Source organism: Rana temporaria, chromosome 10 (assembly GCF_905171775.1).
Source record: "Rana temporaria chromosome 10, aRanTem1.1, whole genome shotgun sequence".
Taxonomy (NCBI): Eukaryota; Metazoa; Chordata; class Amphibia; order Anura; family Ranidae; genus Rana; species Rana temporaria.
In genome coordinates this window covers 12,625,452-12,641,624 of record NC_053498.1, presented here as the reverse complement: position 1 = coordinate 12,641,624, position 16,173 = coordinate 12,625,452, and the positions used below count along the sequence as shown (strand labels likewise).

General features: G+C 41.8%; 2 protein-coding genes across 3 annotated transcripts in view; both read left to right on the top strand.

Annotated features, from left to right (window-relative positions):
- Window positions 1–16,173, top strand: part of LOC120916334 (B-cell receptor CD22-like) — a 91,973-nt gene that overhangs the window by 48,444 nt on the left and 27,356 nt on the right. The window lies entirely within an intron of this gene.
- LOC120916335 lies at window positions 3,663–14,236 on the top strand. Its single transcript, XM_040327245.1, has 4 exons — window positions 3,663–3,724; window positions 5,567–5,674; window positions 8,345–8,707; window positions 13,830–14,236. The coding sequence occupies exons 2-4, from the start codon at window positions 5,620–5,622 to the stop codon at window positions 14,219–14,221; spliced, it is 810 nt and encodes a 269-aa protein (XP_040183179.1). The 5' UTR covers window positions 3,663–3,724; window positions 5,567–5,619; the 3' UTR covers window positions 14,222–14,236.

The window sequence follows — 16,173 nt, the reverse complement described above, 5'->3', positions numbered from 1 at the left end:
CGTAGCGAAAATAGGCCGGCGTAAGCCCGCCTAATTCAAATGTGGAAGATGTGGGCGTGTTATGTAAATTTATTGTGACCCCACGTAAATGACGATTTTTACGAACGGCGCATTCGCCGTCAGTGAAAGTATCCCAGTGCGCATGCTCCAAATTAACCCGCAAAAAGCCAATGCTTTCGACGTGAACGTAAATGACGCCCAGCCCTATTCGCGAACGACTTACGCAAACGACGTGAAAATTTTGACGCTGTTCCGACGACTATACCTAACATTGGTACACCTCATCTACGCCTCATAGAGCAGGGGTAACTTTACGCCGGAAAAAGCCTAACGTAAACGGCGTATCTGTACTGCATCGGCCGGGCGTACGTTCGTGAATAGGCGTATCTAGCTGATTTACATATTTCTAGGCGTAAATCAGCGTACACACCCCTAGCGGCCAGCGTAAATATGCAGTTAAGAAACAACGGCGTAGGGGACTTCTTTGAATCAGGCGCCAAGATACGACGCCTCAAACGCCGTCGTATCTCCTACGTGAATCCGGCCCTCAATTTTCATCTCTAAACTTTACTTTAAAACCAGTTATAAACAAGCCCCCAGCCTACAGACCCCCACAACCACCGGCCAGGGTTGTGGGGAAGAGGCCCTTGTCCTCATCAACAGGTGTCCTTAGTTACAAAGGTTTATTGAGATGGATGGAGAGGATATTTTCAAGACATAACTGACAGATGTCCGATGTACTGTATATATTCACGAGTCCATTAACAAGACATGTTTGGGTTTAAAATTAACTTGATAGGAATCCTGTGTACTGCAAAACTTTTTTGAAACTTTTGTAACTTTTTAAAATTCCTATAACAGTTCAAGCTAGACAAAGAATGATGTAAATACAGGCAGATTGCATGAAGATCCCCTACAATAGAAGGAGTTATAAATATGGTGACATTTTTAGAGATTATGCAAACATTTTATATGATGTCAGCAAAATAAATATATGGATTTTTTTTACAAAAAAAAACTTGATATGAATGGGAATCATGTGTACTGCAAAACTTTGAATAAAACTTTTCATAAAGTGCTTGACTTTACTGCAGGTAATTATTTATTTCAGATGATAAGTACTCATATGGAAAGGTAGAGAAGAGCTTTCAATGCTTAAAAATGTATAATAATAATCATATACTGTAAGGGATGGTAATTTACTGTTTAATTAGCCTTAACTAATATTTCCACTTTATTTTACATCCTGTCGCCAAAGGCAGAGTTGTATCGAATTACACTTAATATGAAAAACATTCATCGGAAACCTTAAAGTGGATGTAAGACGCCTTTCACACTTCTGCGACTTCAAAATCGTGTGATTTTACCACGATTTTTCTGGCCACGATTCGCGGCCGCAACTTTGCAGCAATTTCAGGGAATGCCTGTGTGAGTGGCATCAAAATCGGACCAAAGTAGTGCAGGGACTACTTTGAAGTCAGAACGACTTGAATTGGTACTAATATGAATGGTTGTCATTAGAAATCATGGGAAACGACTTGTCATGCTACTTTGCCATCACAAATTGTAAAAGGGGCCTAAACCCAATTCATGAAATTTGAGCTGGACACATATATCTGCAGTATTTTGTTATCTCTCTTCAAAGAACTAAGTCCCGTAGTGTAACAGCTCTGGTGAATGTGAGTGAACCACAACTGCGGTTAGCAAGGATTTCAATGCACTTCCTTATGTGAGAAATCAGTATTGGACCCCAGGCGTCACTCCACACAAACAGAAGTTTGGGGGTTCTCTACATCATCTCTCACTCACATAAAGGAATGAGTTGAGCTACTAGGGGTGTATGCATTACAACATGCGACCAAACCCTAGCGATAAAAAGATACAATTCACGTGGAGATTCCAATGCACAACTGTATGCAAGTGATTATCAGTATTGGACCTCATGCGTCACTCCAATTAGAGAACAGGAGTTTGGGGGTTCTCTACATCATATCACTTAAACATACCGTAGTGCATTTGGCCACTAAGGGAGTAGGCATGAATTATCTTCAACCCTTAGCATAGAAAAGTTAAAGCGAACATGTTCAGTAACTTAGGGCACAGGCCCTTTACAAGTAACAACTTATGTCAAGCACGTAGTAAATATGGATAGTGATAGCAACTAGTAATTACATAAGAGAGGCATATATAGCTCAGCTTATTTGTAAGTATATGTTCCTTTAAAACAGCCAAGGCACAACACTCAGTTCCAAGTAATGAGATGATACTTTACAAGCCAACGTTAAGTACAGCAATTGTTCAGCAACAATATGTGTAGCAGATCTTCATAAAACACTACAAGTTAATCAAGTGTTACTTATCCGTTTGCAGGGCTTGTGACATGGGATTCTGTAGTGTAGGATGTCTGCAAGGAATTCCTCTTAGGGTGCCAGTAGCAATGGTTGTCCGGAGATAGATAGGATAGTGGCTTGTAGGCATGGAGACTCCTAGTAAGGTATATTGTAGCGTGGAGAGCATTGGCAGCAGTGTTGTAGTGTGACGGAGCTACGGCTGACAATAATAGAACGGGGTGTATCATACACGCCATTCTGTTTATACACAAGCAGCATGTGTGCCGAATGCAGCTGATTGCAATCAGCAATCATTAAAGTTCATGTGCATGTAAAGGTAGGTGTCCTAATATTTTTGGTAATATAGTGTGTGTGTGTGTATATATATATATATATATATATATACAGATATATATACAGTATGTCACAAAAGTATCTCACAAAAGTACCTCACATTTTTGTAAATATTTTCTTCTATCCTTTTATGTGACAACACTGAAGAAATTACACTTTGCTTCAATGTAAACTAGTGAGTGTACAGCTTGTATAACAGTGTACATTTTCTGTGCTCTCAAAATAACTCAACACATAGCCATTAATGTCTAAACCGCTGGCCGCAAAATTAAGTACACCCCTAAGTGAAAATGTCCAAATTGGGCTGTCGCAGCGTCTCCTCGCTGGGATGTAGTCCCAAGGGAGGGGGCAAGCACACTGACTAACCCCCAGCCAGAATGGCTCAGATGATGGGGCAAGCTTACTGAGGGGGAATAGGAAGTGAGAAATTAAGACTAAAAAAAAGGAAAAGGTAAGTGAACCAACAATGCACAAGCTTAAAGGAACCTATTTAGAAAATAAAAAAACAAACCTTTACAACCCCTTTAAAGGCCAACTACCATCATCATCATGTGAGAAGTACAAAGCAAAATGAAGAACCATGAAAGGGTAAAACTAATATAAATATGGCGGAGAACTGGTGAATCCACAAAAATACAAGTGAAAAAGTTGAACGTTAGGGCTTTGAGCCTCTCGCCTCTTCCAGAACTTACTGTTAGCATTACCAGGCTACTGTATTATTGGACAGAGCAAGCAGCCCAGTTAGATTTGGGAATTGTTGAAGATTTAAAACACCCAACATCCATTAATTCTGTACTTCTTCCACCTGACAAAGCCTTTGAGGTTATTAGTGAACAGGATTTTAAAGAACTGATCAATAGCTTGGAATTTATGGCCATTTATGTAGTTCAGAAGAATGTGTTGAAAGGAGAAGTTGCCTTTCCTGAGGAAGTTACGGACTGACCGCAATGGTTTATAGGAGTTATTTCTCATAACAGTGAAGTCCCTTCTCTAACATTGCCATATTCTCTTCCTTCTCCGAGTCTGACTGCAGAATCTCTGTGAGTACCAGTTTTATTGTCATTATTTTACTTAATATTCTTTCTATTAATTATAGGTGAATGTAGAAAGTGATATCGTTTTTTTCCCCTACAGTTCTTAGAAACCGTACTCTAGCTTCACACCATAGTATACCATAAAAACACACATTTATGGTGTATATCGGTGAAGGGTCTTATTTATCCTGGTTGTAGTATATCTAGCAGAAATTAGTCACATTCAGCTGGACTTGTTGAAGACCTTAAGTAGCTTCTCCAACCCACTTATTCAGTTCATTTGTACTGAAGACGTGGCTTGGAGAAGCTACACATTGACCATAAATCTATGTTTTCGTGGTATACTATGGTGTGAAGCTAAAGTACAGTTTCCAAAAATTTCAGCAAAAAAAACGATAGCACCTACTACATTTAACATGGATTAGTAGAAAGAATATTAAGTGTGGTAGAGGCAATAGCACAAAACATTTGTTATTTTAATGTAGATTCGGGTTGCTTGTCTACGAGGACTGTTATTGCTTTCTGCATCTCCTTGTGCAAACACAAAGCAGAAACCAGTAGATTAATTATTTTTAACTGGTAGAGTTAAGGTAGCCATAGAAGAGAGGATGTGGTTACAAGAGAGGTTACAAACATGGTCTGACCTACCACAGGAACCTTTGATGGCCAATGCAAAAGTAAAAGAAAATACTTTACTCATTATTTATGGCTATAGAAACGGAGAAGTGAATGTAAGCACCGATGTATTACAGATGCAACATTTTGGACCAAGACTATCTTTACATATATGCATTTGATTGGTGAACTTGATAATATTGTTGACAAGAGTTGACAATATTTGTCAGGAACGAGTATGGAGATCGAAATGCTAAGAGGGCTCCCCTTGCGGCTGAGTGCAGCGCGACCCTGGAGTTGGGAACAGGGAGCGCGGTGCCCACAGAAGCACGGTTGGCCAGGTGCTTGCTTGCAGTCTGATGAGATCAGCCACTGAGGGATGGCCGAGGCAGGTAGAACTGAGCTTGTTGTATTCAGATGAACGGAGATACCAGAAGCCAGGCCGGGGGTCAAACACAGGTAGGTCAGTCCCGAGCATATACAGGGGCGAGCCAAGGTCATACACGAGCAGGGTTCAGGTACAAGCCGAGGGTCAAGCCGGGTGGTCAGGAAGCAGAAGCAGAGTCCAGAAGCAGGCCAAGGGTCAAACACAGGAGATCAGAAAATGAGGTCAAGCCAAGCCGGGTCACAATGGATAAGCACGGATCAGGAGACATGGTCAAGGTACAAAGGAGACAATCCAGCAATCAGCAGCTCTAACAGCAGGCTTAAACAGACCAGGAAGTTAGTCATGTGATCTGTTCAGGTTACAAGGAGGAAGTACCGCCCACCTTAGTCACGCTGTGCACCAAGGCGGCCATGATTGTCTTGGGCGGAATTGCCATTCCTTCTTCGGCCATTTCCCTGACAATATAGCTGTAAGTGGTTCTGTGCTGGCAGGTTATTTTTAATGTGCTAAATGAAAAACGATCCTTTAAAAATGTAAAAGATCGTTGGATGGATTACAGTATGCATTGGATCAGTTAAAGTCTATGTCAAGGCTAAACTTTTCTTTGTAGGTTAGGATAGAGTGGGGGAAGGGTTAGACCTCCTAACAGCTTCTTATTGCTATCTGAGACTTCTTTACAGAGATTTCCAGTCAAAGACGAAACGAGGGAAACTCTCTAACAGCAACGCAGGAAGAAATGATGACGTTTGTAAATAACTCGCAACTCAATTCTACCGCCAAATTGCAAAGATGTTCCCCTTGTATGTAATCAACTATTGACTAATTAGGCTTTCATCTTTCTGTAGAGAAGTAAATATAAGTGAACACGAGAAAAAAAAGAGAAACAGAACTCTGAAGAATGAAACCGGCGTCCTGTTACTTGTTAGGATACATTTTCATATTTCTTCTTCAAGGTAATATAAATAGAATGAATAGTTTCTTAACAATTTCCAGCATATTTTTATAGCTGTGTTTTTTTTTCTAAATTTTTATTGAATTTTCACATTGTACAGCAAAATGTAAAACAAAAAAATAAACAACATAAATAAGGAAAAAATTATAAGACTTTAGTTTGTCATGTTAAAGCGGAGGTCCGTAAAAAAAAAAAAAAAAAATTAAAAGTCAGCAGCTACTAACACTGTAGCTGCTGACTTTTAATAAGGACACTTACCCGTCCTAGTCGCCAGCGATGTCGCCCCCTGCCGAGGCCGATCCCTCGATCCTGGCAGCTCCAAGCGCCGCCATCCAGAGTAAGGGAAACAGACAGTGAAGCCGTGCGTTTCACTGCCCGTTTCCTACTGCGCATGCGCGAGCAGCGCAGTGCTTTGTGAATGGGCCGGCTGCTTTCTTGGATACACACAGTTCCCAGAATGCAGTGCGCCCCATTCACAAGAAGAAACCGAGGAAGAGAATCTACTGCGGAAGATGAAGAGGCAGATTTGGCACTTCCACATAGCAACAGCTATTTTTAGATTTTTGGTGGAAATTTTTTTTTCAGGGTGGAACTCCGCTTTAATTAGACCAACCATGTTGCCATTTAATTTGTTTGTCTGAGCTTCTGGCAAACAGTCGAAACCAAAGACCTAATGCATTGGTATAATATGAAGGCTCAAACTAAAGCCTCGTACACACGACCGAGGAACTCGTCGTAAATGAAACATCGTTTTCCTAGACGAGTTCCTTGTTAGGCTTGTCGAGAAACTTGACAAGCTTTCTTTGCGTACACACTGTCAAGACAAAATCTCGTCGTTCTCAAACGCGGTGACGTAAAACACGTACGACGGCACTATAAAGGGGAAGTTTGATTACACTTCTGAGCATGTGCGGGTTACTAAGCATCGAAAACCAGCCCGACGAGGAACACGACGAGGAGATTGAAACTCCAGACGAGAAAAAAGAGAACTTGTTCTTTTTTTTTCTCATCAAGTTCTTCGACAGTTTTCTCGATGAAAAACGTACACACGACTATTTTCCTCTGCAAAAAAGCTCTGCCACCAAGTTTCTTGATGGATTCTGTCAAGGAAAACGGTCGTGTGTACGAGGCCTTAGGCCTGGTTTACACCTAAGCATTTTTTTAATTTTGCAGAAACACACTTCAGTCCATTTAACATGGCTTCCTATGGGTCGCGTTTACATCTGTGCATTTTATAGAAAGTGCCAGGGACCAGCAGGTTTTGTTTTTGTTTCTATACACTTCTATACACTTCAATGGGTCAAAAAACGTATATGTTGAAAAATGCATTTGTGGAATCAGGATTTTGGCCTACATTACAGGTCTTGACTTCTGGTATATTAGGCCATAATTTGTACCCACTTGAAGAATATTGTACTGAACAAGGTTCACTCTCACATACTCTTTCGAAGATGTATTCCCACTTAGTTTCACCTTCAGAAGACTACCAGTTACCCTTTCTGGGTAGAACTTTTTCAAAAGGGAAGCGCACCAACATGACCCCACTTTTTCAATTACTTTTATCTTTATTGCCAAGGCCCGACAATTCATTACAGCTGTTCTAAACACGGGAAAAATGCGCCACTTTACAGGCATACTATAGACATTTATATATAGAAATTTAAAGGAATATTTCACTTTTATTGTTTCACTTTAAAGGGGTTGTAAAGGTACAATTTTTTCCCCTAAATATCTTCCTTTCCCTTAGTGCAGTCCTCCTTCCCTTACCTCATCCTTCCATTTTGCTTTTAAATGTCCTTATTTCTTCTGAGAAATCCTCACTTCCTGTTCTTCTGTCTGTAACTCCACACAGTAATGCAAGGCTTTCTCCCTGGTGTGGAGTGTCGTGCTTCCCTCCCTTGGACTACAGGAGAGTCAGGACGCCTACTAACACACAGCTCCTTTCTCTATCTTCAATGTAGAGAGCGTCCTGACTCTCTTGTAGTCCAAGGGAGGGGGCGAGCAGGACACTCCACACCAGGGAGAAAGCGTTGCATTACTGTGTGGAGTTACAGTGTGACAGGAACGACACAGAGATCGCTGTTCCTGATCGCTAGGAACAGTAAATCTCCCTGTCAGAACAGGGATCTGCCTTGTTTACAGTTCTGTCTCTCTGTACCGCTGGTCCTCTGGGCAGGTGCATTGGCTCCTCCTCTGTGCAGTGGGAACGCGCCCACACTATCTATTGCATGAAACGACGTACAGGTTTGTCGTTTCACGCAATAGAGCCGCTCTGACGCAGTACATATTCGGTATCTCAGGTGGATATTGGATGCATACATTTTAGAAGAAGTTTTTATACCCCACAACAACAGTGTAGCACTACCTTAATAATTATCAGAATGTATAATTGTTGGGGTAGTTTGCCAGCACATTTAAATAAAAAAAGTTAATCAAGGATGGTATGGCACCTCCAGACAACAGCAGTGGCAACCAAATAATCATTAACGCTTTTTAATGATCTTGCCACAATATGGATATAAAACAAGTACACAGTCACTTTTCTAAGATGAAGGGAAAAAAAACATGACCTGTAAGCATTGTTATTAGGCTTGGCTTCAATCCCTCGCCCATATTATCTATGATATCTTTTACACTGATGTGGAATTATCTCTGTTTTTGTTTCTCATAGCGGTGTCATCAGATGAGGACAGAAATGAATGGTCCTTCTCATTTACAGACTCCATTAAAGCACAGAAGAATTCTGATGTGACCATTCCCTGCACATTTGCTGCTCCTAATGACCGCAAGAACATCAATCTGATTTGGTATAAGTACGATGTTTTAGGACACCCCCAGATCTTCAATAGTAAAGACCCTTCTCAGGTTATAGAAGAGTACAGAGGATGGACACGTCTTGTTTCTAAAGGAACAACCAGCTGCACACTGGAAATCAGGAATGTGAGAGAGACAGAATGGTTTTATCCAGGAATAAGTGAAGACATAAATTCCTACAGCCTTAATAACAGCCAGAATGCCATGATCAAAGTCACAGGTAATGTTGTATTCCCTTTATTGAATTACACTAATGACAAAAGAATGTCAACAAAGTGGCAGTTAGTAAGAAAACTCCTTCCATCCATCTCATGGTGTATAAAACATTCTCTGTAGAAGTAGAATGTGTTCATAAGAAACCTATCTCCATGATCACATCCAGGACTTCTCCAGAGCCTCCCCCATTCTCTGCAACTCTTTACCCCAACCCGTTCCCCAATCTCCTGCTCTGCCCACATGTAAATGATCCCTGAAATCTCATCTCTTCAGAGATCCACCTCCACCCAACAACTGAACTTTTACATTCTTCATCAGTTTTCTCCCGTACATTTGTTACTTTTGTACCACTTGCTCTTCACTTTTACATTGTAATTACTCATGAGCAGAGCTCTCTTAAAGCTCTTGAATTCTATTGTATCTGTCCTGTCTTACTTTCTTTGCATTGCACAAGCTTTTTATGCCAAACAATTCCTGTATAATAATATGTTTAAAAAGTGAGTAAAGCTCAAAATCCTTATAATAGCTTTTATTTCCATACATGCACATACATTGGGAACACTTTACAGTCTTCACAGTCTGGTAGGAGAAACCAATTCAGACTAATTGCTACCACATGTTTGAGCTCTTTAGAAAAGTATATAACAAAATGTTTACTATCACAAGTATAAAAGTCTATATAAACATTTTTCCATATTTAGAAGATATACCGTATTTATTCGAGTATAACGCGCAAAATTTTATACCCCAAAAAAAATCAAAGTTTGGGTGCACGTTATACACGAGGACTGGGGTGGGGTGGCAGTGGCGTTCCACTTTAAACCTAGCCTTTTGTATCACCTTGCCCCCCCCCGCCGCCGCCGCCGCTGCCGCTGCCGCTACCGCCGCCGCCACCGAAGCCACCAACGCCGCTACAACGTTAATCACCGCGGCGCTGGGGAACATTACAGACAGCTTTAGTTTGAATAGCTGTTTTCCCCGCCGCGCGTAGACACTCCCCCTTGGACGGATCTGTCCAATCGCGAGCAAGGGGGAGTGTCTATGCGTGGCAGGGAAAACAGCTGTTCAAACGAACGCTGTCTGTAATGTTCCCGCGCCGCGGTGATTAACAGTAGGTGGCTGCATATACAGGGGACATGGCTGGACATACGGGGACATGGCTGGTTATACAGGGGACATGGCTGGACATACAGGGGACATGGCTGGACATACGGGGACATGGCTGGTTATACAGGGGACATGGCTGGACATACAGGGACATGGCTGGACATACAGGGGACATGGCTGGATATACAGGGGACATGGCTGGATATACAGGGGACATGGCTGGATATACAGGGGTCAATACATTGTCAATAAATTATTTTTGGCAATTACAATGATTTTATACCGATTTTTAATCGAAAATTAGGGGTGCGCGTTATACACGTGTGCGCGTTATACTCGAATAAATACGGTACATATTTAAATGTATCCAAGTCCATCATTCTCAGAGATATAATCCATTCATTTATTTGTTAATATTTGTTAATTGATGAATATTAGATATTAGACTAAAGAAAACTTTCTAACATTTGGCATAAAAAGCTTTTGCAATGCAAATAAAGTAAGACAGGACAGATACAATAGAATTCAAGATGGTGTACTATTCACGGTGTAATATGGCTTAAGTTCAGTGTTTAGGGATCGTCTGACAAACTGTCTGTGGCCCCTAGACCCAAAATAGAACGATCTTGCTTTTATCAGTCTACAAAATGTTGCGCCACTTCTATTTAGGCCAGTCAATGTGTTCTTTGGCAAATTGTAACCTCTTCAGCACATGTCGGTTTTTCAACAATGGGACTTTGCGGGGTCTTTTTGCTGATAGCTTGGCCTCACATAGGTGTCTTCTAATTGTTACAGTACTCACAGGCAACTTTACACCTTTTTTAAACACCCTGGAGCTGATCATTGGCTGAGTCTTTGCTATTTTGGCTATTCTTCCATCCATTCAAAAGGTAGTTTTAAGTTTTCTTGCATGTCTTTCTGGTTTTGGTTGCCAATTTAAAGCATTTGAGATCATTTTAGCTGAGCCGACTATCAGTTTCTGCACTTCTTTATATGTTTTCCCCTCTCCAATCAACTTTTTAATCAAAGCATGCTGTTCTTCTGAACAGTATCTGAAACAACCCATTTTACTCAAATTTTCAGAGGGCAATGCACCATACCAGGCATGTACATTTGCTGCCTCCCTCCTTAAATAAAGGCCACCTGTGTGACAGTGACACCAGTTTTTTTTTTTTTTTTTACAGACTGAATGACCTTACTAATTGAACTCCACACTGCTATTATTCCAATTAATGATTCAATTACACAGAACCAGCAGCATGCCGTGGCTGTTGGGTCTTTTGGTTTTCTATTGCTCTACTACACCTACTAGTAAATTATTTGCCATGTAGAAATATAATTTATACCAACAACAGCGATTGATCTGGTTAGTGATGTTGGACTGCTATTATTTTGAACATGTGTAATATAGGGTACAGCGCTCATATAATTGAAAATAGATTCTAATAGTGAACAAATCAATAATATAACCGTGATAACTAATGAGTATTGAAAAATGCAATATCACAAAAATTAAGAATGTAATAGAACCAATCTATATATAACTCTAAAAACACCAAAAGTGAACACAAAAACTGAAATAAAAAAATGAATAAAGAAAGGAAGGGTTTACACTAATTGTGATGAGTGAAAAAAACACGTGGAACCAATCCACATGGAAAAATAGTCCCAAGAGAGTTAATCCAAATGATCATCCATATGCTGGGTAAAGGGATAGAGTAAACCTCATCCACCAGAAAAGACACCCGGAAGTAGTATTGTAGTCTCCTTACCCTGTTTAGATGACCACTATGACGGTGGTCTCAGCAAACATGGGGATTTTAGGTCTCCCTCTCTGTGGTGTATCTGAAGTGCTATCTTGGGAACACAGGCAGTGCACGATCAGCTCATGGAGAGTCCCATTAGTAATCCACTGAGAGGGATCTCTTGGGAAAGACGGATCCAGTAGGCTGTGGTGGGCAATCCTTAGTCATCACTACACATAGAAGGCAATGGGGATCGCTGCACTTTGTTGTGTCTGTAGAGAGATGTGCCATTCCTCTGCTAGCAATCCACCCAGCAGCGCTCAACCAGGGTACACGCCCTCTATAGGACAAGAATGGACAGGTCAGCCTTTTCCTCCATACTCCCTGCGATCTCCTCAGACCCAAAGCTTGCTCCTCGTACTTTGTAGCCATTAACTGAGACCATGGTCATGGAGTTGAAGTAATAGCTTTGCTTGGGCTAATGAGGAGATTGACATTGGGGATGATTTACTAAATGAAAATTGTCAGTTCGTGTTGCAAGGAGATTTTCCCCAGAGCTTAGTGAATGTGGTGAAAATTCACTTTGCAAAGATTGATTGGATGAAGAAAGTCAACGGAGCTTCATCTCATTTACTAAGCTCTGGGGAAAATTCACTTGTAACATGAACAGCCTATTTGCCTTTGGTACATCAACCCCATTGCCTTTCAATGGTCCACTCGTCTTATGGTGGAAACCGAGGACATTTAATAATATTACATTTAATATGTACAATATTCTAAATTGTCAGGGCAGTTTTCAGAACATTAAAAAATAAAAATAAATAGTCAAGGATGATATGGAGCCTCCAGACCAGTGTTAATTTTGACAACGAAAATATTTTCGTCAACTAAACTAAAACTACTTCTACTACAGTACTACTCAACTAAAATACAACTAAAACAGCTGAGATGACTAAAACTGCATTTTAGTCAAAAGACTATGACTAAAACTAAATTAAAATTTGATGTCAAAATTAAGACTGATCTGTAGTGCATGTTTAAACCTAAATTTCGATTTTTCACTCAGTCAGTATAAAATGAGTTTGTAAATTGTAGAGAAATGCTTAAATAATGCATTAAAATTTAACTACACTTATTAGATTTTAGAATACTAAAATAAGTTTTAATCTACCAAAATGTACTGGAGATTTAGTAGACTAAATACAACTAAAACAATTGAAGAAGACTAAAATGGGACTAAAACGAAAATGCCATTTTAGTCAAAAGACTAAAGACTAAAACTAACTCGAAATTTTCTGCCAAAGTTATATATGCTCCAAACATAAATAGTAGAGCGGGGACAAATTAATCCTTAATACTTTTTATTATCTTAATACAATAAGGCTATAAAACAGGTGCACTTCCTTTTTTAAATTCCCCAAGATGATCCTCTTTCAAAATAAAATAAAAGAGCCGTGTATCTTATATGTACCTTCCTTGGCCCAGATTCTCAAAGGAGATACGACGACGTATCTCCAGATACGCCGTCGTATCTCTGTGTCTGAGCCGTCGTATCTTGGCGCCTGATTCAAAGAATCAGATACGCCAAAATTTCACTAAGTCTCTTACGCCGTCGTATCTTAACTGCATATTTACGCTGGCCGCTAGGTGGCGCTTCCGTTGTTTGCAGCGTTGAATATGCAAATGAGCTAGATACGCCGATTCACGAACCTACGCCCAGCCGACGCATTACAGATACGCCGTTTACGTTAGGCTTTTCCCGGCGTAAAGTTACCCCTGCTATATGAGGCGTAGATGCGGCGTACCAATGTTATGTACAAACGTTGTTCCCGCGTCGAATTTTGAAAATTTTACGTCGTTTGCGTAAGTCGTTCGCGAATAGGGCTGGGCCTCATTTACGCTCACGTCGAAAGCATTGGCTTCTTGCGGGTTAATTTGGAGCATGCGCACTGGGATACTTTCACGGACGGCGCATGCGCGGGGTCACATACAATTTACATAACACACGCCCACATCTTCCACATTTGAATTAGGCGGTCTTACGCCGGCCTATTAACGCTACGCCGCTGCAACATACGGAGCAAGTGCTTTGAGAATACTGCACTTGCCGTCTAAGTTGCGGAGGCGTAACGTAAATCGACTACGTTACACCCACACAAAAATACGCCGCTGTACGTGAATCTGGGCCCATGTCTATAGTCACCTTCCATTATTTGTCCCCTATTATCTATAATATATTTTACACAGAATTATCTCTGTTTTTGTTCTTCATAGTGGAGTCATCAGATGAGGACAGAAAGGAATGGTCCTTCTCATTTCCAGAATCCATTAAAGCACTGAAGAATTCTGATGTGACAATTCCCTGCACATTCACTGCTCCCATAGACCTCAGTGAGGTCAATCTGGTTTGGTTTAAGTATCAACGTATAGGATACCCCCAGATCTTCAATAATAAGGACCCCTCTCAGGTTATAGACGAGTACAGAGGACGGACAAGTCTTGTTGATAACGGAACAAACAGCTGCGCACTGAGAATCAAGGATGTGACAAAAGCAGAATGGTTTTATCCAGGAATAAATAAAGCGATAAATTCCTATGACCTTAACAGCAAGAGTGTCCTGGTCAAAGTCACAGGTAAAGATGTTAAAAAAATTGTTAAAATATAACTGAAGGCAATGGGTTTTTTTTTGTGACAAGCTGGTGCACGACGGTGACTGTGAAGAGGAATTTTATTTAATGATTTGGAGACACTGTCATTTCTCTGGATGCGCTTCTTTCTTCTTTCTTGTTTTTTTCTCAGAGACTTTGATGACATAACTAACCAAAAATGTATATACATATATAATTCCAATGTTCAAATTCTAATCTGAATTGTTGACACTATCACATGTATTTTGTATTGATAATTTTTTATCACAATGCAACACCTTTTTAAATGTAATTGTGTTATATAATATATATTTTTTGTGTGGGTAATAGTAAGTGCAGCTGTTTTGATTATCTTTAAGTCCCCTTTCACACTTATACGACTTGTAGCGCGATTTTGGACTGCAAAATCGTATGACAAGTCATTCTTCATGATTTTCAATGACTACCATTCAGACTGGCATGACTTTAAGTCGTGCCGACTTCAAAGTAGTTCCTGCATTACTTTTTTTCTGAAGTCGGGTCAAAGTTAACAGATCCAACTTTGGTATGCGACTTGTACATGACTTGTGCACGAAGGGGAACTCCACGCCAATTTTTTTTAAACGGCATGGGTTTCCCCTTCATGAGCATACCGGGCCCTTCAGTCTTGTATAGATTTTAAAGGGCACTCCCATGCCTAAAAAACTGCGTGGGGTCCCCCCCAGAATCCATACCAGACCCTTATCCAAACACCAGCCTGGCCGGTCAGGAAATGGGGTGGGGACGAGTGAAAGCCCCCCTCCTGAGCCGTACCAGGCCACATGCCCTCAACATGGGGGGGTGGGCACCTTGCCCCCATGTTAATGAGGACAATGGCCCGTTCCCAACAACCCTGGCCGTTGGTTGTCGGGGTCTGTGGGCGGGGGACTTATCGGAATCTGGGAGCCCCCTTTAAAAAGGGGTCCCCCAGATCCCGGCCCCCCCCACCCTATGTGAATGAGTATGGGGGTACATCGTACCCCTACCCATTCACCTGGAAGAAAAGTGTCAAAAAAATAAACACACTACACAGATTTTTAAAATCATTTATTAGTCAGCTCCGGGGGTCTTCTTCCGACTTCTCCGCTCTCCGGGGGTCTTCTTCTGACTTTGGGGGTCTTCTCCGCTCTCTTCTTCTGCTCTCCGCGCTCCCCGGTTCTTCTCCCACTCTCCGGTGCCTTCTTCGGGGCTGCCGCCGCTATCTTCTTTGAAGCTCTTTTACTAGCGGCGGCCAGCCCAGTCTTCCTCGTCGCCTTCTTCCCAGCATGCTTCGGGTGGTGACGAAATAAGGGGGCGGGGTAATTATGTCGTCACCACCCGGAGCATGCTGGGACTGTGACATCATAAGAGGCCTATATAAATCGCCGTGCACCGCACACCGGGCATTACAGCGGGAGGGAGCGTCGAGTCAACATGGGAAGAAAAGAAAAAAAAAGAAGGCAGAAGGCGATGAGGAAGACCAGGCTGGCCACCTTATTAAAGAGGGCTCCCAGATTCCCATAAGCCCCCGCCTGCAGACCCCGACAACCAACGGCCAGGGTTGTCGGGAAGGGGCCCTTGTCCTCATCAACATGGGGGCAAAGTGCTTTGTGGTGGGGGCACGCACCCCCCCATGTTGAGGGCATGCAGGCCCGGTACCGCTCAGGAGGGGGGGCACTCGCTCGTCCGCACCCCTTTCCTGACCGGTCGGGCTGGTGCTCGGATATGGGTCTGGTATGGATTTTGGGGGGACCCCACACCCTTTTTTCGGCGTGGGGGTTCCCCTTAAAATCCATACCAGACCGAAGGGCCCGGTATGCTCATGAAGGGGGAACCCATGCCGTTTTAAAAAAAAAAAAAATTGGCGTGGAGTTCCCCCTTATTGGGGGATCAAAGTCGCGTCCCTGCTCATTGAAGTCGTAGTTGTGGGGCAAAGTCGGATCCACAGTCGTATAACTGTCTTGTTAAAATG